Source organism: Siniperca chuatsi, linkage group LG14, assembly GCF_020085105.1.
Source record: "Siniperca chuatsi isolate FFG_IHB_CAS linkage group LG14, ASM2008510v1, whole genome shotgun sequence".
NCBI classification, from domain to species: domain Eukaryota; kingdom Metazoa; phylum Chordata; class Actinopteri; order Centrarchiformes; family Sinipercidae; genus Siniperca; species Siniperca chuatsi.
In genome coordinates, this window is record NC_058055.1 from 7,943,376 (window position 1) to 7,968,744 (window position 25,369).

At 41.0% G+C, this 25,369-nt stretch overlaps 1 protein-coding gene across 3 annotated transcripts in view; it reads right to left on the reverse strand.

The window, feature by feature from the left end:
- Positions 1-1,018: 1,018 nt before the first annotated feature.
- gabra3 (gamma-aminobutyric acid type A receptor subunit alpha3) overlaps positions 1,019-25,369 on the reverse strand; it is a 93,048-nt gene continuing 68,697 nt past the window's right edge. For 2 of the 3 annotated variants that reach the window (XM_044223232.1, XM_044223231.1), the window contains 6 exons: positions 23,034-23,116; positions 20,946-21,089; positions 14,746-14,898; positions 12,038-12,243; positions 6,444-6,482; positions 1,019-6,301 (listed from right to left, as the gene is read on the reverse strand). In XM_044223232.1, coding sequence (XP_044079167.1) covers positions 5,981-6,301; positions 6,444-6,482; positions 12,038-12,243; positions 14,746-14,898; positions 20,946-21,089; positions 23,034-23,116 — 946 coding nt within the window. In that variant the 3' untranslated portion in view covers positions 1,019-5,980. The remainder of the gene's footprint in view (positions 6,302-6,443; positions 6,483-12,037; positions 12,244-14,745; positions 14,899-20,945; positions 21,090-23,033; positions 23,117-25,369) is intronic. The other variant, XM_044223233.1, reaches the window with a different exon arrangement.

Genomic DNA, 25,369 nt, shown 5'->3' on the forward strand with positions numbered 1-25,369 from the left:
GAGCCAGACAGCAACAGTAACCTTCAAAGTCTGTAGACAGCAGTACGGCCTTGTTTATTGAAAATACTCAGTAATGTTCACATTGGAACCCCTCTGCTTTGTTCTTTGCTCTGTACAGACTTTAGAAGATTTCATTTTTTAGGATTCTTTGATCTTTTTATGTCTATTTCATTGCAGTTTGGAAATCTCAGGTTCAGATAGTGATACTGTTGATATTATTGATGCTACAAAAACCAAAGCTTGTTGGGATTGCTTTGTCTGTTTTCTCACAGAGAATGGCTTTGAGGATTTGCAGTTTTCACTTATAGTACTAAATCATTTATGAATTCAAATGGGTGAATTGTTGCAGCACCTCCTAGCCAAAGTTCACCAGTGCAGCCTGAAAACATGTTTACATGTAAGGCTCTGCAAAAGCAAAATATTACTCTCTGACTAACTACAGTATTCCAGCTTTATACCATGTTTCTACCAGCAGTTTTCATAGGAAAACTCAATTTCTTACATCCTGACCCTTAAAATACCTTTGGGATAAACATTTTTGCTGTCATTTCAGAAACCTATTTGGATGATGAATTACTGGTGGACAGGAATCAAATGTTAAGTAACTGTAATACCCAGGCACAATATAAATGGTGAGCTTATGAAAATGTGTACATCTTAAGCTCTATGTTGTGCCTTGCCTATTTGACCTGTTTTGTGTATAATGTACAATAGTCCTAGATATTGTGAGTTGTATATGTTGATGCCAAACTGCACAGAACTATCATGAGACATTTTAATTGGCTGTGCTTTGATTTGATTGTGTGCAACCTGCTTTGTTCCCTGTAGGATGTCCTCACACTGTACTGCTTGGTTTTATCCCTAACAAATCACAGTGTAAACACCACAGACAAAATGACTTGCATGCACAGACAAAAGAATCAGACAAAAATACTTTTCAAATGAGCCTCCAAAGGAACATCAGCACAGAAAATTTGCACCTCTGAGGCTTGAATGTGACCAAGAAGGGCTGTATAACTCCAAGACAAAAAACAACGTCCTTTTAATCCCCATTTCCAGTCGCTACATCTCTTACAGTAAGAACATGAACAAGAGAGGCCAACATACAGAGTCCAGTCACTGAGTATATACTGTAGAGAGCAACTTCCCAACAAAAACACAAAGTCCACTATGTTCCCGGAGCTGTGTTTGTGGAGGAAGTCTTTGATCTCTCAATGCGTAGGGACATGCAGTGAAATTGCTGGAGAGAGAACACAGTGTGTACAACTCTGCTTGCAGACAGCTGCTAATTCACAGTTAGGTTTGAAAAGTGCACACAAGGTACTGATCTTGTAAGTAGCTCGATGAATATTATCTCTACTGTACGTCTTTAAAATACCATAACACGTAGTGTTACAGAGATCAATGTAAGACAGCGATACTTATCAGATGTAAAAATAAATGATGTGACATATCAATATTCACAAAAACGATTGGAATTGATTTCACAATATCTACAATTCACAACTTGGTTACACTATTCTGAGCGATTAGAATTGTTGCCATTTAGTTTATAATAATTTGTTCACTTTATCTATTTGTCTACGGCTTTCTACCCATCAAGATATTTGCATCAATGCTGTAGAGGTTATGTCGTATAAAACATATAATATTTAATGCTGTACTGAATAGCATAAATATATTCCTATAGTAATATACTCTTAATATACTGTATCTTATAGGATGACATGTTTCTGCTGAAGTTAACTCTGGCCCTGTGAGGAAAAGATTTACCACAAGAATAACACAATCCTAACCAAAGCTAAATGGCAACAATACAGTAGAGTCCTGTTTATCAAAAAATCCTGAATTACCACAAACTCTTGACCTAATATGCCTGTTGTACATGCAAAATACTGTTTTATTACAATTTCTTCTTTTAAAAATGATCATTAATTTCTTATTTTTGCACTATTGCATGTTTTGTTTGTTATGAGCATCAGTCTGAGCAGTTTGGATGACAGAGATTCTACTGTACTTCAGCTGCAGAGGGCAGAGGTTGTGTGGCTCTGAAAGTGTTTTTCTTCCCTTTTTTGCTACCCAAGACACAAGATATGTGAATTAAAAAGGTAATTCTGCATATTTTGCTCAGCAAAAAATAAAAAAAAAATGATTTAAAAATTTTGACCAATCGGGAAATGGGTTGAAGTAGTTGTCTGATGCAAGACTTAAGTATTAATATACAGTAATGACTAATGACTAATTTTGAATGATTAAGTATATATTACATTCAAGAGTAATATCACAAATGAAATAGATCAAACTCTAAACAAATCTCCTGGTAAACCATTTTTGATACAGCAGTAAGATATTGACAAAATTCACTTCTTCTGAAAGATGTACCCATGTTTTTTTTTTTGCCTTTCTATAAATATTTTGGTCATATACATTCATGGGGCACATGTTATCTTGTCAAGAATTTTAAAAATATGTATAGAAATATATAAGTATTGATAGATTTCACCCACAAAAATGCTTTCTGAATGTGGATGGGATTAAATTGAATTCTTTTACACTACTGAACAGTCCTAACATGCATTTGTCATGTGAATGCATCTTTGGTCACCACGTTATACAAGATACTAATCATGTCAACTGGCTAAAGGCGCATGGGCATATTGATGATATTTATGACTGAGAAGGGTTGTGTCACTCAGAGGATGTTGGTCTTTGAGGCAAGTTATTTCACAAATTCAATTCAAATACTCAGCAACTGCTGCTCCTCATAATTACTTACCTAGAGTACCTCGATCACATTACTCAGAGGAATCATGCATAAACATTAGCGCTCTGTGTCATCAGATCCTGAATTGGCAGCAGCCAGCAGGCATTAAACACCCTCAGCAGATGTGTACCATGAATCAGTTTGTTTGAGACAAAATTATAAAAATCAAGTCTGTAAAGGACACAAGGTGCCTCACAATAGTCCTCACAGTAACAGTGTAACAGATCATGAAATATTTTGATTCAAAAAGCCAAATTCTGTCAGCAGTCTGATTGTTATTTTCCTATGGTGATGAAAAATATGTGGAAGTATTAAAAATTTAAAACGTTCACCTGGTTTGTAATTTGATGTGACTATAAAAATTGACGAGTTTCTCACAAATCTCATCCAGAGTTTATAGTGTCATGATTCATCATGTCGGTCCAGTCATTGTTTGAGTTTATAATGTGTGTATTGTTTTGAATTTGAAAATGATTTACCAGGAGATACTCATGCTGTTCCATTTGTGTTGCAAGTCTCTGGATGGCTGAAATGAACAATGTGTTCTCTAGGGACTTTTGACACGTGTTTTGATTGGATGTAATGGTTAAAAGATTCTGTCTTCTACAATGCATAATTAAATACAATGTCAACATTTTTTACCACCCATCACAACTTTCAATCATAATGAAATTAATAAGAAATAAATATCTGATACATTGCTCATTCGTTTTTGAAGAATAATGAACAACAAAACAGAATAATTATCCTTGAAAGAGCCTGATCTTACCTGGATTACTAGTTTGAAATGTGACCTAAATGTGTTTTCCAAGGTGGGAGCTAAATCAAGAATTGTAGTTACTGTAGCCATGCATTTCCATTTCCAAACTGACTTCCTCTTTCCTCATTTTATATTTTAATGTTTGTAACTTAGATAGATGTAGAGCCAACTCTGTGTGTGTGTGTGTGTGTGTGTGTGTGTGTGTTAGTACACTGAATTAAACCTAAAATCTGTGGGCTACCAAATGAGGGTAAAAACACTTTAAGAACTCTGTGCCAACCGTAAATTATTAGCATCACATCAATATGCACAAATAATTGGAGTTTAAGTGTGTTTATGCTGAGACTATGAGTAGGTAATTGATGAATAACTGGGATGAACTACTGAAACATTGATACTAAGCCCTATTTCAGTGTGACAGACACCATTATTGGAGGATGCAGACATACATGTGTACAGATTGTCATGCATTAACCTATGACTGATACATTGTACATGGTTTGTGTTATTAACACACTTTTAAAGAGGCCACAACACAGTTCACTCATTCTCCTATGCTTGGTGGTCATCAAAGAGTCTATAATTTAGATAATGCAAAATATCCAGAGTGCATCTGGCAAAAAGCAACAGAAATTGCTTTAGAATCATATAGCATCTGTATAAACACATACCAAATTGCACACATAGCAAAAATACAGATGTCACTTAACAAACGGAAAACAAGAGTTGGAGACAGTTGCCATAGCTAGAGACAAATCTGATTTGCAAACCATCACTCACTTGTTGAAAAATAATCAGTTTGACCATTAGTTTGCTCTTCAGTGTGATCACAACAATTACATTTAGATTAAAATTTTATTGTTGGAGAAATCAGTTAATCTTTTTTCTTTTTACCGATTTGACATTTTTTGACAGTAATAATAGTCTCCAGTGATGATAGTGTTTCTGATATTTGTTTAGAAATACTGTATGACTGTGACATATTGGCCTTTGTTGTCTACTTCAAAACACAAAAACAGAACAGCATATGTAGACAATCAAATCAACACCAATATACTTTACACAATCAAGTATAAAAAGTCAAAAGTACAACATGAACCAAAATCTTGCTTTTGACAAGGCAGAAATGCCGAAAATCATAATAGAGCCAAAAATAGCTACAGTGACTGATGCAGAGAAAACAAAGAAATAAAGGCACCAGGGTGCCTGCCCACGATATACTGAACGAAAGAGTGTCTGGTATGATTTAATGTATAAAACATGTAGTGTTATTTGCATTTCCATGGAAAACGTATAATAAACTGCGATTCAGAATTCGACTTCAGTCTGAGGTAATGGTGGTAGTTTGTTTTGACTGCTCGGCTCATGGAGACGCCACACCATGAACCAAACATAAATGCACATGATAATTATTCTGGACTACGCTGGATCCTTTAATCTCTTTTGCTTTGCCCATCTTTTCACAGGCAGAGGTCTGTTAACCTTCCACGCTAATGGGCAATTTTACACTCGGTGCCCATGCCCATGGGCCGTGGGTGGGGCATGCCACATACTGCAGCGTACAGAGCCTGTGGACACCAGTTCGCATGTAATATACACACAGACCGTTGTGCATATGTGTGCTATAAATGCAAGTGTGAGGGTGTCAAAGCCTTTTTCTGTATCATGTGTGTATTCACCAAGGCACATAGCTTCTCTGTCAATGAACATACTCAGCCATTTAAAACAAAAATGAGCCACTGGACTAGAAAATGTACAGGCAGCCCCATGAGACACAAAAGCAATTCCAGATGATACTGCAGTGGGTCTGTTGAGATCCAGCGTGAGCTGAAGGCCAGACGCTGACGATTATTAACGATGTTCCTATGGAACTATTCCGGCTGCCCCCGGCTAACAGAGCACAGTAAAGCAACCAAGGAATGGCTCTTCTGGCGTTTTCTGATGCATCACTGTGTGTCTGTGTGTGTACGTGCATGCATGTTAACTCGATGGATATGTCAGAACCTTATCACTGGTAATGAGCCACATTGAAAACTTCAAAGGCATGCTTGCTCTAACTTATTATAAGCAAAGCGCAAACATGTCAAAACATAGTGAAAACACATTTTGACTACTCTACAAAAGCAAGCAATCAAGATACAGCAAAGGAACACTTGGTTACTCAGGGAACAGGGCCAGAGCTAAGTGTGGAGGGGAGAAAATAAACGCTACACAAACACAGTCTGATGTGAGAATGTGCTCCCTCCAAAGTCCACTATTATATGTGGATCTACTGTATGTTAAAATTTGCTTTCCATCTATACAGACGTGCAAAATATCAAACTCTCAAGAAAGCACAGACACACAAAACGCACGCACACACATACACACACACAATAAGATGAAATGGACTTGGCCTCTTGCAAACCTGTCTACCATCCAAACCAAACCAGATCAAGCCTTGCATTTGGTCAAATTCAGTTTAGGTTGTTTGCCTTCATGATAGCGGGCTTTCTGTTGACATATGTGGCCCAGTAGCCTAGGTTGAAGATGAAGAACAGAACTGGGAAAATGATGCGTGATATCTTGTCCACTTTGCTGACACGGTTGTAGGACTTCCTGGCCTCCATGTAGGGGTCGTCCATTTTATGGAGATAGGGGTGTTTAGCCGATGCTCCTGTGGCACTCTTGGAAATGGTTGTTAAACCTTGGTCTTTCGCTACGTTGATGGCGTAGGTGGTTCCAACAATGTTGAAGGTGTTGTTTGCCTTTTTGGACAGAGTCGCAGATTCTCTTCTCTGAAAAGGAAGAAGGCAGTAAAGTAAAGGTTGTCAGGAGCGAAGCACCAGACTCAACAATACTTCCATTTGAACTCATAAAGAGGAAATAGAAGCAACACCACGAGACACGACACACACAAGAACAAAACAAAAGCCTAACCATATCTTTAATCCTGGCCATGTTAGCCTGAAACGGTTCCTGAAAAGAAAAGTAGAAAAGAAAAAAAGTTTACCAATTATATTAAAATTACCCATCTTACATACTCTATTCATCAGTATCTAGCTGGAAGTACTTTTGAACATTTTACACTACTAATATTGTCAATTCAAATCTGCATCATGCAAATCTGGATTGCAGAAAAAAAGTCATGATAAAAATTCATGACAAAATGATTAGGCTGGTAAAATTAAGAGTGCGGAAATAGGAACAATTATATTTAGCATCATTGCAGAACCAGGCTGGACTGGCATCTGATACTGCTAACAGTAGCAGCACAGAGCAGGATTAGAAACAAAGCAAAATAGCTGCCTGAAAACATGTCTGACAAACTGTATCAATGAGAGCAGCCAGGCCTCTTCAGGCAAACAGCTTGCGATAAAACAAACACGACAAAGGCTGAATGTGATAAAGCTGGCTGGAGAAACTGCCTTCTTCTACTACTAGAGAGAAATCATTAGACCGTCTTTCATATTGAAATCGCACAGGGAGACAGGGTTTTATTTGCTAAATTGGTACACTCAGATACTGTAGCTAAACTTGCATGACCAGAGGATCCTGTCAGCCTAAAAGAGTACAGTGCAGTGCACACGCTAAATGTGAGAGAACAAGTAGGGCACCAAGATTGATCACTGGGCAGAGTTTTAGTTGTGTGGCATGCGGTGTGTGAACCTGTACTGGGATTATTTTCTTCACACCATTCATTCCCACTGTGGCCACTTTATAAGACGTACAGCAAAACATAAGCGCTGTGTGTCGTGTAACAGAGTGTTTCGCTTTCAATGCTCCCTGTTTTCGCTTTTGCTTTGAGCCCCAGCTTTAATTTTTGCTCTACTTTTTCAGCTTGATTTAATTTTCCTTCCTTTTCCTTTGACTCCATCTTTTAAATTAGCATAACTAATGTACCCTCCTCCAAAATGCTTCACGGTGGATCTCTTTCCACACACAGCTCATCACCAAATGTTTTGTTTGGTCTTTATCCTCGATATTCACATACACTCACACAAATGGAGGCAGAAAAACGGTTTTACATGTGACAAGTCGTGCTCTTTTTGTTCAATGTCTGAACTAAAACACCTTGTCACTATTAAGCACAGGAAAACCACTTTTTAATGTTAAAGCAGTGGAATAATATTAGCAGTAGGTATCACAATGATGTCATTAAGTCGTTCTGTCTGAAGTGAGCAGCAGGATTGAGGAGGAAACACGTTCAGCGTGATCTGTGTTTCCTCCTCAAGTGAGCAGGACAATAGGAGGAGGACAATCCTTCAAGCTCCTCAGCAAAAACAGCAAGCATTGTGGAGAGATGACAAAGCTCACAGACAGTTGATTGCATTAAACAGAAATGGCAAGTCGCTGCCTGAAGGGGTCTATCTCATGGCAATTAATTCAGGAGAGTAAGAGTCGCACTCATGCCCCCTGGATAACCAGATACTTTCCCAGGATATCGATTCCTCCACATCTAACACCACCACGAGCCTCCTCTATCACAGCAATGGCTTACATCAGCAGGAAAAGTGAATGACTACTATAACGTTTCATATGACCTTAATCATAGCCCCCTAAACTCTTCAGTCCTTGGCACTAGGGATGTTCTTTGCCCAGTAACCTGACAAATGAGCCAAGCAAAGTTATTTTCTATCACTATTTAGCTTGGCTGTCCTCTGCAGTAATTTATATGGTCTAATTATTGGGGAAACCACATGTGGCATTGGGTTGTGTGCATGTTTTTAAGAACCTAATGTGACGCAGCACATAATTTGCTTCTGGCCAAAGATTCTTATGCACTATTCAAAGTCATTTGGCTAGCTGCAGGCACAAATACCCCCTGAATACAATGCATCTATTGACCTTGTCTCTGTAACTTCTGCATATTGTTGCATCAGAATTTCTTTATGAGTGCGATTAAGTATCCTGGGGCTAACTGTGCTTTGCTGTGTCCTGCTGTTTGGAGCTCAGTGTGTGCATGTGTGCGTGTAACTGAGCCGTGTGACAGTCTGTCCCTGTCTAAGATTGGAGATGAGGTGTTGGCATATTTAATAGCCTCAAGTATGTGAGGATGTGGGTATATGAGCATGCAGACTGTGTTTAGGGAGCCACAATGTTCCTGTTTGTGGCCCTGTGTGTGTGTGTGTATTTTTTTTAGTGACACTTACATGACCATTTTTTTGTAAATCTGGTAGTTATAGATGTGGCCTTGATCTCATCACTGCAGGTTGTGTTAGAGGTTAATAATTTGTGTTAATTAAACAGGCTTTGTAATCCAGAATCAAAGCAAACATTAGTTCCTCCCAACACTTCTTCTTTCCTTTTACTTGTTTCTGTTTTTCTTTTCCATTTCCTCTTCGTCCCACTCAGACTCACTTCCTAAAGCAGCGCATCACTTACAAACATGCATCTGCTTTTCACCAGATATCAAAAAAGTTGATTTGTTATACTGCAACACTGAACTGACTTAATCTCTGCATCTCCGGTTGATGGTGCTAATATGCAATAAAAACATAGTTTAGGATGGTTAGTCAGATATAACCACTTCATCTTGCTATATTACAGAGGTTATTCCTATAGTCACAGCAGTCAGAGGAAGCTTGCCAAGAACCAAATAATCGTGCAGAACAACACCTCCAGCTTAAACATCAAAGGTGTGGAAAACTTCTCATCAAAAAACTTAACAAGATGGGTCCAGAAATGGCCGCTCAGGTTTGTGTTTTTCCACTTGAGTACACCAAATTTCCATTCATAACTTAGCTACAAAAATGCAAACTTAGCCGTAGCAACTTCCCTGTTGTTCAGTAAAGTGAGTAGCAGTGTGATGCTGAAATGTGACTGCGAGGAATGATGACAGGCTGTGGCTCCACCATTTTCTAACAAACTATTGTGTTAAAATGTCAGTTACCGTAGTCACTTGTGCTCTAGCAGTGAAGCCCACCACACAATGAACCAGTGCTCCTGCTGACGAAACCAGCACATAATATCTAACACAGTAGTGTTCAATCATGTGCCATGAAATGCCAAGAACACGCAGACTTTCATTCCAACCAAACTCCCCACTGTTTCATTTCTGTAATAAACACACCTTCAGCCGGTGAGGGGAGAGCTAATTAGGCAGATCACTTGTCAAACAGAATGTTAGTTGATAAAAAAGGAAGAAAATGGCATAGAAGCTCCATAACCAGCAAGGTAAATTAGTGCACATTGACTCGTCTACAGCTCACCATTTCAGTCCTAAAAAAGAAGGAGCCTGGGGGCGATGAAGTCATCATTTGGTTCCGGTAAGAGTGATGGCTGAAACCCAGCCTCTGATGACTGGGGACGGTATTTTCAAAAGGGCTTACTGAGCTTAAACTTCTCTCCTGAAAAACACTCTTTCCTTATATGTTCTCTTCCTATAGGTTCCTTTTTATTTTATATGTAAACATGTTAAAAGGGGAATAAGCATTTGTAGTCTGCTTTCCAGTAGCTCATTCTAGCAGGGAGTGCCATGTCTCCCTCTGTGACCCCATTCTTTTTTATCTATCATGACAACTGCATGCTCAGCACAGCCCCTGAGAACGCAGCCCAGGCTGTTGCCATTAAGATGAGGCATCAAAAGGAGAGAAAAAAAAAGGAAAAGAAAAAAATCCTCCATCCTGCTGCAATGTAACGTTGCAAATTATCCTCACTGACTGAAAAGTTCTGTGGCAGCAATATGTATTTCTGCCAATCACTCAGAAGACCAAATGTCAAGCTATAAAAAACTGGAAAGGCTGTACTGATTGTGTCAAACAGTTTGTACATTAGTAGCAGAAAATAGATTTGTGGCCCTGTCTGTCGCAGTAGAAGAAATACAATTCTCCCTATGTTGTCTCTGTGGCTGATAGAAATATTCCAGCATTTTATGTGCTAGCAGCAATATAACAGCTGTTACCTAGCTACTACTTACCACTAGGACAGTTTCATAATGTTTCAAATGTGATTTTCACATTATTCAAAAGCACAACACCAAACCCAGAAGGCCATACTTCTTTTGTAAATTGCCACTCTTCATATGTGCCGATCCATTTAGAATATAAAGGCTAATTTGCCTTAGCCTGCTTATGTTGTCTGTATTGTTTTTGTTTGTTTGTTTTAACACTGTTTTTGTGCTGCCATCTTGACCAGGTTTCTCCTAAAAGGAGGTTTTAAGCTCATTGAAAGTAACTTAATATAAAGCAAAGGAATGAAGGTATACATTTTCTTGCACTTCTGTTTCTAACATCTGAAATGCAAATATATGGTGGTGTTTGCCAGCTCTCTTGGTGTCAGTAATCAGTGTGACTTTGTAAACCCCACATTTGGTTCTGCAATCGTACACAAAATCAAATCTGATGCTATTTTTTGATATCTTCTCAATACCATGCAAGGATCTGCTAAGGTAACTGACAACATGCATATTTCATAGTTTACTTCTCAGCACTGTCAATCAAACCACAGTAGGCTATCAACACCCGATTCTGTCAATCATGTGAGTCATATGAAAATATGAAAATATTGCATTTATTCCTTTCATTACTGGAATGAATTAGCCTCTCCTGAAGGTATAGGCTAAATTAATTAGTGTTTCATACATTCAGCACAGGACCAAGAACTTTCCTTTTCCTCATTGCTTCTCTGATAAGGTCTCATGCCTCCAATCTATTTGATGTGATCAGTAATAAAACATCATAGAAATCATGGTAAAATTAAGCGCTGAGGTTATCACAAGGAACTGATCAGGTTTTATTTATGTGACTTCTTCAGAGAAAAGCATCTTGTTAAGACTCCTGCATCCTTCAAATAATCCAGTTCTTAAACTGAGTCAAGCACAAAAAAACGACTGTGCTAAAATGCTCAGTATCCATCTGTATTTCTACTTTCCTACCTTGACGCAAATTCACTCACCGTCCTATATCCTCATAAACAACACACAAAGAGCCCAGAATGTTGACAAACTAAAAATGTGTAAGCTGCACACTCACTTTTTAATCAGTGTGTCTATAATGTGCAGACTAGATGTAAGGATGCCATCTTTTCTGGGGAGAATAAGCCTACACTGACTTTAGGATGAGACTTGAACATATGCTGCCATCATAAATCAGGGCAAGTGTCTCTGGGAGTTTACCTCCCCTTCTGCTCTCACTGTTCTGCCCCTCTGTCCCTGTTCCATTTGGCTGTTAATGAATAAATAAAATCTCTCTTTATAGTCTTTATAGAGTACACTGGGCTGCTTTAAGGAGCGACCTTTCTATCAGTGTTTCCAAAGTGCAATTTGCCCTCATTGCTCCTCCAGTGTAAAATGAGGACTTACTGAGCAACTTTTATTATATATATATAGTATTTTAACAAGGTTATCGAATCAAAAGATTCATCTGGAATTTAATAAGCAGAAAAAGGCGGAGAGAGACTCCCTTCTGAAAAACTGTGTTGCATTTTGTTTTTTAGGATGACATGTTTGTGATTGTTAATGTTGGCGCAGCACGAAAAGGCAGGCGTGTCATATCCATTAATTAAAAAAAATAAAATAAATAAGAATCACTCACCCTTATTTCCATTCCCTCTTTTTTCCCATCCCATGCCCAGCTGCGCTTGGTGAAGTAGTTGACTGTGGCAAACTCAATCAAGGCAGAGAAGACAAAGGCATAGCACACAGCCATGAACCAGTCCATGGCAGTGGCATAGGCCACCTTAGGAAGGGAGTTTCTAGCACTGATGCTCAAGGTGGTCATGGTTAGGACAGTGGTGACCCCTGAGGATGAAATGAAAACATCAGTAAATAGATTCTTTTCTAAGCTAACACTTAAAGGAAAGTTCAGTTTTTCACAGCTTGGGTCAAATTTTGCATAGGTTTTGCCATCATGGCAGTTGTGAAAACATTTTACTTACTTCTTTTTAGAGATTTTGGAAGCCGGGAAGCCGTGTGCAGCTTTAAAACAGTGTCTACTAGGGCCATGTAAGAAAAACTTTAGACAGCTTTAACATTTTAGCTAAAACATCTGAATAACTGTTTTTTGGGCTTAAAAAATAGAATTAAAGTTAAAAGATATAAGCTAAATGATGGTCCACTGCATTGCAGAGCTTCAATTTTACATAATCTACTGTGTGAAATCAGAAAGTAGAGGTACATACGACTAACAAAATTCAATGGTGCATAAACATTGTAAATATGCTGCGTCAATCTTGCAGGTTCCAACTACAAGGAACTAGCTTCTCAATGCAATGATACCTTTATAAAGTATGTCTCGGCTGTATTTTTGTTCAAACCAGTTTGACGCATGTGTTTCCTGGCATCAATAGATGCCCTTGTAAAGCTGTATCTAGTTGCAAGGTCCAAAATATCTACAATAAAAAACAATGAATAGAAGTCCATTAAAAATCATGTCAATAAGACCCAAGTTGTAAAAAAATCTAAATTTCCTTTACCTTATACACACACAGAGACAGACATGATATTGTCCTGTGTACATTTAGTACAAGCCATCTCAAGTGCACAGCTACAGTATATGCAAAGGTTGGCTACAATGAAGACTTTAAATTCCAACATGTGAAAGTGAAAACTAAAATACTACCAAAATGAATTCATCTGTAAATTCCTTAAATCCTTTGGCGTATAAACTTCGAAACTAATTTGAAAATTATTTCACATCCTGGCCTTTACATTCGGTGCTGCTGGGAATGAAATGTGGGTCAGACAATGGTCGCCCATCCACATAAAAGCAGTCACTTCCCCTGTTCCAACCTATCTCATCTGATGAAAAATAGATACACTGTGGGCTCTAAAAAAGAGTATTGTGTTGCAAAACAAAGAAATTAGAATTTGTGACAAAAAGATTGATAGTTAACTATTTACTTTCTTTAAGGGCAGAGATTGGTTTATTTTCTGGTACTGCATTTTGCATAACTTGACTATATTATATATATAACATTTTAACAGTGTGCTATGTTTCTATTTAAATTGAGGACATGGAGGTGCTTGTAATATCAATGAAGCCATACTTAAGTAAAATACAGGTATAAATCGGGCATTAAATCTTGAAAATGACACTGATTACATCTCCTTTACTCATACGAAGGAAATTGTTCTCTAAAAACTGAATTTCTTATGTGATTGAAATGAGTTTCAGCAAAAATGTTCTTGTCAGTTTGTGTGTGTGTGTGTGTGTGTGTGCGTGTGTGTGTGTGGAACCGAAGCAGCCATGGTTATTCAGAAGAACACCAACATGATGAAAACTGTCCCTTGCTTTGTATGCTATTCAACATCTATTGCACAATGTGTGCTATGTCATGTACATGTCTGTTTCATTTCCAAATCAAAATTCTAATTATTCAACAAACACAGGTTAAGGGTCACTTTCATAGATTATGCAACACAATAACAATTGAAAGAAGAAGGGGAAGGGCAAATTACATCTCATCTCTGAGTATTAGGTGATCTAAGCAGACACAATGTTCTTAACATGAATGGTGCTAAATGGACACATTTAATCTATTATTTACAGTACACATATGCAGTTTACTTCTCTTATAATATGCATTAGCATTTTGTTGTTTGTAAAATATAAGATACTCCTATGAAAGTTTGGATTTGGTTAAATTTATTAACAGTGGCTAAAGATTAAATGGTGAGGATTTGATCCTCTGCCATATCCTTGAAACTTAACTGATTTATTTTGTTCCACTACTGCAAACATGGGATCTGTCCTTTATTAAGAGTCCATGCTAGCGTTGGTGGGATTATATTTTAAAACTGATGTCTGGTTCTTTCTAAATTACCTCGAGCTCAGTGAGTAATAACACTTCAAACCATGCTGGCTGTTTATATAGTTGACAAAGCAGCCGAACATCCTCCTCGAGAGATGCGACACCTCGTCTATCAGCTGACACACTTTTCCAACTTTATACTTTCTAACGTTGCATCGACTTGATTAATTTGTTTTTGTAGTTACAGAGGTAGGAGAAAGTCAATACTGTGATAAAAGCTTTGGAAAAAATGACTCATTCATGCCCATGTGCACCTAATGCACCAAGCTATGTTTTGTGCATCGTTATGTTAATTAGAACTTTTCAAGGGGAACCTTTTTTAAAACCCTCCACTTGTTTTGCAGTTTGCTGAATCATGTGACAATGCAGCTCTGCACATTTGTTTTGCTCTTACCTCATAATTTAAAAGCTCCACCACATTATCTAACCTATTCAATTAATCATTTAGTGCATTTTTTTAGTTGTATTATAAATACAAGATGGCACTTACCAAATACAGTGCGAGCAGGAACCGATTCTCTGTTTAGCCAGAAGGAGACTTGAGACAGTATGACAGTCATGATGCACGGGAGGTAGGTTTGAATCACAAAATAACCAATTTTCCTTTTCAAATGGAAATATGTTGTCATCACTACATATTCTCCTGAGGGAGAGGAGAGAAACATAGAAAGAGATGGGGAGAGACACACAGGGTCATAATTATTAATACAGCTATGCCCAGTTGGGAACAACATAAGCTGAAATATTCAAAGCAAGAACATTAACATGAACGCTTGCATCATCAAAGTAGCTCATCGGATTGTTTTCAGTCCCTTAGATGAGCCATTAAACCATATGAAAACATAGAAAATGTTGGTAAAAAGACGTCATGTGCTTAGAAATATTCCAAAGAGGTCTGATGTGCACTTTTGTATAAAATTTCACTTTAGTTTAAACTAGGATCTGTTCAGAAAACCATACCAAACCAACCAGTGGAAGTGGAATTTGAAGGAGTGGAAACAAATGACATGACAGGCGACATCACTGACTTGAATTTGTTGGATCAGAATTGACGGTACAATTCTTTTGTGAAAGGCGTTAGAAGTCATGGCAAAGCAGCACCTGCACTTTTCCTCACATACTAGAAAACTGAGGACAATTACATATCCCCCCTCCTTGAACCGCCACCTTAACGTGGTGGAGGGGTTTGAGTACCCGAATGACCCTGGGAGCTATGTTGCCTGGGGCTGTATGCCCCTGGTAGGGTCACCCATGGCAAACAGGTCCAGGGTGACGGGTCAGACCAAGAGCGGTTCAGAAGACCCTTATGGATTATTTAAAATCAAGGCCAGTTACGTCGCCCGGATTGGCGCTACCGGGGCCCCACCCTGGAGCCAGGCCTGGGGTGGGTGCCCGACGGCGAGCGCCTGGTGGCCGGGCCTTTCCCCACGGGGCCCGGCCGGGCACAGCCCGAAGGAGCGACGTGGGGCCGTCCTCCCGTGGACCCACCACCCGCAGGAGGATCCGTAAGGGGCCGGTGCAGAGAGATCTGGGCGGCAGTCGAAGGCAGGGGCTTCGGCGACCAGATCTCCGGACACAGAAACTGGCTCTAGGGACATGGAATGTCACTTCGCTGGGGGAAGGAGCCTGAGCTTGTGCGGGAGGTTGAGCGTTACCGGCTAGATATAGTCGGCCTCGCCTCCACGCACAGCCTGGGCTCTGGAACCCGTCTCCTCGAGAGGGCTGGACGCTCCATTTCTCTGGCGTTGCCCGGCGGGGAGAGGCGGCGGGCTGGTGTGGGCCTGCTCATAGCCCCACAGCTCAGCCGTCACGTGTTGGAGTTTACCCCAGCGAACGAGAGGGTCGCGTCCCTCCGCCTCCGGGTGGGGACAGGTCTCTCACTGTTGTGGCGGCCTACGGGCCGAACAGCAGTGCAGAGTACCAGGCCTTCTTGGAGTCCCTGGGAGGGGTACTAGACAGTGCACCACCGGGGACTCCGTTGTTCTACTGGGGACTTCAACGCCCACGTGGGCAGCGACAGTGACACCTGGAGAGGGGTAATCGGAAGGGCGGCCCCTGATCTGAACCCGAGCGGTGTTCAGTTGTTGGACTTCTGTGCTAGTTACAGTTTGTCCATAACTAACACCATGTTCAAGCACAAGGGTGTCCATCAGTGCACGTGGCACCAGGACACCCTAGGCGGAGGTCGATGATCGACTTTGTTGTCGTATCATCTGACCTCCGCCGCGTGTCTTGGACACTCGGGTGAAGAGAGGGGCGGAGCTGTCAACCGATCACCACCTGGTGGTGAGTTGGATCCGCTGGCGGGGGAGGAAGCCGGACAGACTTGGCAGGCCCAAGCGTATTGTGAGGGTCTGCTGGGAACGTCTGGCGGAGCCCTCTGTCAGCAGGGTCTACAACTCACACCTCCGGGAGAGCTTCTCCCAGATCCCGGGGGAGGTTGGGGACATTGAGTCCGAGTGGACCATGTTTTCCACCTCCATTGTCGATGCGGCGGCTCGTAGCTGTGGTCGCAAGGTTTCTGGTGCCTGTCGCGCGGCAATCCCCGAACACGGTGGTGGGCGCCGGAAGTAAGGGATGCCGTCAGGCTGAAGAAGGAGTCCTATCGGGCCTTGTTGGCTCGTGGGACTCCCGAGGCAGCTGACAGGTACCGGCAGGCTAAGCGTGCTGCAGCCCGTGCGGTCACAGAGGCAAAAACTCAGGACTGGGAGAGGTTCGGAGAGGCCATGGAGGAGGACTATCGGTCGGCCTCAAAGAAATTCTGGCAAACCGTCCGACGGCTCAGGAGGGGAAGCAGTGCTTCACCAACACCTTGTGCGGTGCGGGTGGAGAGCTGTTGACCTCGACTGGGGATGTTGTCGGACGGTGGAAGGAATACTTTGAGGATCTCCTCAATCCCGCTGTCACGTCTTCCGAAGAGGAAGCGGAGGCTGGGGACCCGGAGGCGGACTCATCCATCACCCTGGCCGAAGTCACTGAGGTTGTTGGCAAGCTCCTTGGTGGCAAGGCTTCGGGGTGGATGAGATCCGTCCTGAGTATCTTAAGTCTCTGGATGTTGTGGGACTGTCTTGGCTGGTCTCTGCAACATCGGTGGCTGTCTGGGACAGTGCCTCTGGACTGGCAGACCGGGGTGGTGGTCCCTCTGTATAAGAAGGGGACCGGAGGGTGTGTTCCAATCACAGAGGGATCACACTTCTCAGCCTCCCGGTAAGGTCTATTCCAGGGTACTGGAGAGGAGAATTCGTTCGATAGTCGAACCTCGGATTCAGGAGGAGCAGAGTGGTTTTCGTCCCGGTCGTGGAACACTGGACCAGCTCTATACTCTCCATCGGGTGCTCGAGGGTTCATGGGAGTTTGCCCAACCAGTCCACATGTGCTTTGTGGATCTGGAGAAGGCATTCGACCGTGTGCCCCGGGCGCTTTGTGGGGAGTGCTCTGGGAGTATGGGGTCCGGGGCCCTTTGCTAAGGGCTGTCCGGTCCCTGTATAACCGGAGCAGGAGCTGTGTTCGCATTGCCGGCAGTAAGTCAGACCTGTTCCCGGTGCATGTTGGACTCCGCCAGGGCTGCCCTTTGTCACCGGTTCTGTTCATAATTTATATGGACAGAATTTCTAGGCGCAGTCAGGGGCCGGAGGGTGTCCGGTTTGGGAACCACAGGATCTCATCTCTGCTGTTTGCAGATGATGTCGTTCTGATGGCTTCTTCAAACCAGGACCTGCAGCATGCACTGGGACGGTTTGCAGCCGAGTGTGAAGCAGCTGGGATGAGAATCAGCTCTTCCAAATCTGAGGCCATGGTTCTTGACCGGAAAAAGGTGGTTTGCTCTCTTCGCGTGGGTGGGGAGTCCTTGCCCCAAGTGGAGGAGTTTAAGTATCTCGGGGTCTTGTTCACGAGTGAGGGACGGATGGAGCGTGAGATTGACAGGCGGATCGGTGCAGCGTCTGCAGTGATGCGGGCGCTGTATCGGACCGTTGTGGTAAAGAAGGAGCTGAGTCGAAAGACAAAGCTCTCGATTTATCGGTCAATCTACGCTCCTGCCCTCACCTATGGTCATGAGCTTTGGGTAGTGACCGAAAGGACAAGATCGCGGATACAAGCGGCCGAAATGGGCTTCCTCCGCCGAGTGGCTGGGCGCTCCCTTAGAGATAGGGTGAGGAGCTCAGTCACACGGGGAGCTCGAGTAGAGCCGCTGCTCCTCCACGTCGAGAGGAGCCAGCTGAGGTGGCTAGGGCATCTGATCCGGATGCCTCCTGGACGCCTCCCTCGGGAGGTGTTCTGGGCATGTCCCACCGGGAGGCGGCCCCGGGGAAGACCCAGGACACGCTGGAGGGACTATGTCTCTCGGCTGGCCTGGGAACGCCTCGGGATCCCCCCGGAGGAGCTGGAGGAAGTGTCTGGGGCGAAGGAAGTCTGGGAGTCCCTGCTTAGACTGCTGCCCCCGCGACCCGGCCCCGGATAAGCGGAAGAAGATGGATGGATGGATGGATGAATTACATATCCAAGGAAACCTTGAGAGGTACAAATGTTAATAGAAAAAGGTGCTGGAGGTGTGGAAAACAAAGTTGTATATAATACTGATGCCCAATGTTGCTCCTTTCAAAATGTCAACAAATCTCTGAACATCATTATAGTCAAAGAATTAAAATGGTGAGGAAAAAAATACTGAGGTAAAAACTGCAAACTTCCCTCGTCACTTGAATTCTTTGATTATTATGCTGCTCTTACAGGCATACTTCACCAAAAATCTAGGCTGGAACGGTGGCTCTGAAAAGTTTGTTGTTTGAACCTTTTGTGGAGGTCTGACTACAACTGCTGTCCTCCACAAAGGAGCAGTTTGTGGCTCAGAACGTTTTCAGAGCAACCTTTCAAGCTAATGCCAAACCTTTGATTCTCAAAATAGAGACTTTCAGCGGAGTAGTCCTTTAACTAATAGTTACATTTTCCTGTGCTTCTCTTTGCTGAAGAGCCTCTGCCTGTGTCATTCTAACCCTTGATATTGAACATTTCCTTCAGCTCAGATTTTGTCACTGACGCCAGCAAAGTTCTTCTAAGCACCAGCTCTCATTGCCATGTCTGTAATCTGTGTTGCAAAGATATGAGAAAAACAGCCTTTCATTCCCTGAGGGTTTTTTTTTCTGAGCAGATTCTAACCAAAGCTGAACTGGCTCAAATCCTCCCGTTCCCTCGGCTCACTGTAGACCATAAGGTTTAAAGTTTAAAGAAATTTGTTTTTTTCACAGCCACAAGCTGAACCAATTTATGAAAGGAATCAGGTTGACTCCACCTTGAATTTTGGTACTTGTAGCCAGACTTTCTTTCAGAATTCCTCTGCAATTCGCTTAAACCACTGAACAGCACAACAATAAAGATGGGCTCAAGGAAAGTGTCCTCTGTAGAGTTACACAAGTGCTATTATTTCAACAGCTTTTAACACACTTTTTGCTTCCTAGGAAAACAGGCTGATTGCCATCCAACAAAGCGGTTTTATGGCGGTTTAGTCTCCAAACTCAAGTGAAGTCTGACAGATCTCTGTGACTCGGTAGCTCACCAAGCAAACAGCTTCACCGCAGAGGTTAAATCTCTCAAAATGGAAAGCCAGTGTGGCTCAGTTGTAAGCTATGCACTCTTTCAGTAATTACCAAGAGCCCCACTGAAGCAACCTTTTATCTATAGCTTTGCAGTAATCAGCACTTTATCCAGTCTTCTTACACTGTTACCTAAAGTTGGTGATTGATGTTGAAAATGTTAGAATGATGTTATTTGCCTGATAGATCTCTATCAAAATTACGTGGCAACTTACAATTTCTTGTAAATGATAACTACTAACAAACATTATTAAATCACTGAGGTGGTTGAACTCTATTATACATCACCAGATAATTGCTGTGAATTGTGTCATTGTTACTAGCGTATGTCAGTACCTAGCCCATACCTTGTTATTTCATCCCTTTATGTTATAGTGCTACTATAAGTCCCCCAGTGGGGAAAAAAGAAAAGGTGATTTGATTGTGTGTTACAGATTAAAGGTTTCTGCAACAGTTTTAACGATGAGAATTTAAGATCAAATGAATATGTAATCAAGTATGGGATGGCAGATTTTACTTTAATTTTGTGCTTATTAAAGTTGACTCTGGGCTATAGACCAAAGCAGAATGGAAATAAGACTTTCACCTCTGGCACACCTCTTCATATTATCTTTGTAAATATGCTGAATAGTTTCTGGAAAACTGATAAGTCATCATTTTCTTGATGGACCCAAATAATGCAAGCTGAATCCAAAATGACAGAAACTGGAGAATAGTGCACACTGTTACTTTGTGAAAACACACAAAAAAATGCCAGTATATGTCAACAGAAAAGAAGGAAGGCAATTTCATTTACTACAAATCTTATGCAGAAAAACAAGTTTATGTTTCAAAGGTAGGAATTTCATCCCATGACACACTAATTTTGTTTCACTGCTTGCAGTATCCTCCAACAAAATAGAATTTAGTGTGTCTGCAAAAGCTGTCAAACTGCTGTGAAATTTTGCTTGGCTGACCAGCCTGTGTACACTGCAGGCATACAAGCTTAATGGGTGTGTTGTTTGGTTTAAGACCTAACCTTTTGCCTGTTCAAACACACCAAATTTGATTTAATTTCAAGTATATTATACACTGCTGTTTGGGCACAGGATGGCATATAGTGTACCTGTGCTGGAACTGATGGTTTCTTTGCCAATAACGTGTCCCAGTAAGTCATACTGGTTCAGCCTGGAGCCATCCTCTGCAACAGCAACAGACCTCTCGTCTCCCTGGGTCCACAGGTAGATCACCTCGTTATTGGTGTAAGCATCTAGGCAAAAGAGAGAGGGTAAAATAAAACAGTAGAAAAAATGGATTAGAAATCAACTTATGAGACATATTTTTCTCCCATCTGTCCACGCTGTAGAGCAGATGATCAACATTTGCTATGGCAAAAAAGGTGCTGTAGTAAAGATTACTATTGACTTCAGGAAATAAAGAACTGAGATGAGCACTTTGTCATTTTCAATACAGTAGTGAGAGAGGGATTCTTAGTTATACAATATCAATCCAGTATCGATCGGGCTGATTTTGGAGGCTGATACTGATATCCATATTTAAGAGTTTAAAAAAATATAACAATATATAGGCCAATATACACATATTCACTTTTTGGCCACACTAGCGTGATCCCTGCCTTTTCATCCAGAGCCACCAGCAAGTCAAAGTTTTCACTTATTCAGTGACATATCTCTACATATAAGAATATGTAGAGATATGGAGATGGATTGGCACAAAATTTAGTACAGACATCCATGGTTCCAGATAATGTATCGTCATGACTTTTGTCACTTTAGTTCATGACCAAGGAGCTGCAAAACTAATGGCATTCCCATCAGCCTCAGTGTTAGCATGCTAACACACTACACTAAGATGGTGAGCATGGTAAACATTACCTGCTAAACTTCGTTTAGCATGCCCACAATACCATTGTCATTGTGGGCATGTTAGCATGTTGACGTTAGCATTCAGCTCAAAGCACCGCTGTAACTAAATACAGCCTCATAGAACATGACTGCAGACTCTTGGGTAAGAATTTAATTTTTAAAGAATCGCAGCAATTATATGCAATGAGCAAGATATATACTGATTTATAGATGAAAAAAACATGTCCGTGCTCTCTGGTGGTCAAACTATGTACAGTAATAGACACGGTTTCTAAATTTCCTTAAAAATATCTGACATTTCTGTACTGCAATTTCTTGTTACTTAATGGCCGACATATATGCCAATGCCAATATATCTGGAATAAGCTAGTATTGGCTGACATCGGCCCTGGTGATTTATCGGTCTAGCTCTAATAAACAGCAGAGTGATAGTCATCCCTTAATTTCGAGTTTCGTCCACATGCTTGAAACCCATTGATCTATAACGAGTAGCATGAACATAATTTCTAACTTGTGTGTAAAATGCATAGACTTTTTTGGCTCTTTTTTATGAAGTGAGAACTCTCACTTTAAGCCAGTGGTTGATTACTTTTGCTATATTGCTAAAAGAAACACTACTTGTGACCCCATGTATCATATTCCTAGTGGCAGTAGGCAATTTGAGGGGGAATAAGGGGGGGTGGTATCCCCTTGTTAGCAAAATGATCAAAATGAATCCCCCTTGTAAACCTACCATCCCCCCTTTCCATCCCCTAGTAGCAGAGTGAGTGCAGGGGCAGAGGGGTTGTTTAGTTGAATATGTTATAGTCTGCCTGACTCATTGATATTTTATCTGACTGAGGTTTGTCCAAGTTAGAATCTATGGCTCCGACCATGGCTCTGAAATATCAAAAGCCTAACTGTGCTGTGTATTGATAAATCCATGGTGCTGTCCGTGGTGCTGAAGTAGAAGATGGAGTTCTAATTGCACCTTTTTCTCTCAGTCCTGCCCTTCTGTCAGTTTCGTCTTGGATCTATAATATTCTCTAAACTATATACTATAAATACTCAATTCTATACTGTAGCCTATGTACTCTATAGAGCAGAGTCACCTTCATGATCAAAGTGACAAGCAGCAACATGTAGTCGTGGGGTGCTCTCATTGGGCCATTCTTCCCTGTTAAAAATTAACAAATCATCGACTGCCTAGTGGTGAGTGTGGTTTGAGTCCTCTGAAGTTTTTCCAGGACAGGACAGGCACCTAATACCTGCAGAAAACAATCACCACTGTTCTGCAGTGTGATTTTATATTAAACAGTTTTTTGTTGTGACCATCTGGACTGACTTACAACTTCCAAATTTCAGAGGACAGGCGTGTGCATCCATCGGGAAATCCTCCAGGTGCATGGGGCACTCAGCATGAATGGTCAACCTGAGGGGGGCAGAGGGAGAGACAGGGAGAGACAGTACTCCACCGGTCAGTCTGCAGTATGGTTGAGGCGGCCGTTACAAACACATCATGACATTTGTCACCAGAAACAAAACACAGAGTGCAATTTCGTAGACCAAAATGGGCTCCTGAAGAAGAAAATCAATGTCTCTATTGTTTTTTACATGACACAGTAACCGGTTTAATATCTGAGTACTCCAAGAATTTTAAAGCCACAGTATGTGTGTTTGAAGAAAAACTGGAGTGAGGACTGACATTGCGCTCTCCCCTCCCTCCTGTAGCCACCTTGTAAGTGGTAATGAGTGCTCAGCTGACATACAACAAAGAAAAAATCTCCAGAGAGCACCAGTTTATTTCATTTGGTCAGCTGGCCGAGCCACAAAATGCACTGTGTAAGTAAATAGAGAAATGGTACATATTATCTCACTCATACATGTTTAATCAACATGGGGATTACATTTGCTGTGTTCAAACAAAACAGCAACCCATAAAAACAGTGGGTAACTGTAACAGTGAGTTACTCATAAATGGACCACAAACTAGGTTATTGTAAATCAATTACAACATTTATTGTCCATGCATCAATCCGAAACTGGGTTATTTGACCAACTGAGATAGGACCAGAATATCTGAGCAAGTAAATGTAGTTGGTATATGTGTAATACTCATTTGTAAACCATGTCAGCTATACTGACTATAGCTTGATCTCTTATGCAGTTTCATGCTTGTATGTATTGTATGCCTTGATAGCGTGTACAGATTTTAACATGTACATGTAAACTTATATATTCTATGAAGAGCATGATGAAAGAAGCAAATTAACAAGTAGATTCAGTTCAGTGTTCCACATATGAAGTTTACTGCAGCCAAAGTATTAGAACTAGTAACATCATGGGCTACTTCTACAGACAAACTTATTGTTTCTAATTAGCTCCTTGTGTTGCACTTGCAAAAACCTTGTGATCCTTTTTCACTCCCTGCTGCTCTCTGTTGCTGCCTCCTTATTGATACATGGCTCAGTAACTGCACAAATTAATACAATACAACATAAATCAAATGTGAGCAATGTACTGCTGCATATCATACAGCACTTAAACTAGCAACTAATTGATGAAATTCATCTAATTCCTAAGCTGTAATGACATTCTGGCAGACAAAATATATAATAAAATATTACAGATAACTTTGTGAAATGACAAAACTTCATATTAAGTATAAGGGAAACAAGACTAAGAGTCTATAGCCATGCTAGAGGCTCGTGTGGTTGTACTTGAGCACATCAGTGCTTTGAGCTAAATGCTCAAAGCAGCGTGCTAACATGCTCACAATGGCAATGCTACCATACTAATGTTGAGCAGGTATAATGTTTACCATATTTTGTATATACTGAATATAACATATGTTCAAAATTCAACAAGATTTAATAAGTCTGTGCTTTAAGTCAGCATTGCGCTAACTGTAGTTGGACAGCCCTGAGTGTTTAGTCGTGCATCATTGGTCCAGTGGATCCTGTTTTGTTTCATCACTCTCACTGTATCCCCAAATTTGACACTACAAAAGTCCAATTTGGGGATTTAAGAATAAATACATTCTTGAAAAATGTTTCAACCAAAAATATACACCATTTCCTTTGAGTACATTTTAAACTTTTCATAAATAAAATTTCTCTATCAGGGAGACAGAATTGCTTTAGTAACCATATAGAGTTTGAGTTAAATTGAGGTGAATTGAGAGTGAGTGATAAATGCTTTCACACAAAAACAAGACTGCAGCAGCACTGGCAGACAATACCAGCTCCCTCAATTCAGAATAATGACGCAATCCTGCAGAGCGGAGGCTTTCACAGCATTTGTCAGTTCAGATGCTGTAGACGTGCTGATTAAATGGATTTAAGCAGTTGTTCAGCGAGGACTGTAAATCAACACAAGGTACTACGGTGATGTGCGTCAGACTAAACTTCCTATAAAAATAGATGGATTATGGAGTGTGGTCTTTCCTTTGGAGTGTTAGCCAGTGCCTCTAATTATACAGTCAAATTTTCATTCAGACCCCCTTCAACTAATCAGCCAGTGCTCCATTATGAAGGTAAGGTAGCCAAAATCTTAGGATTTCTTATGATATTTTGCATGGTGTCAGTTAAAATAAAAATGGTCAAAAAGAATAATTTGTAGCTTTTAATACCATAAATAAACAACAGGATCTGAATGAAGCCCATTGCAAATGCAACACAAAAGA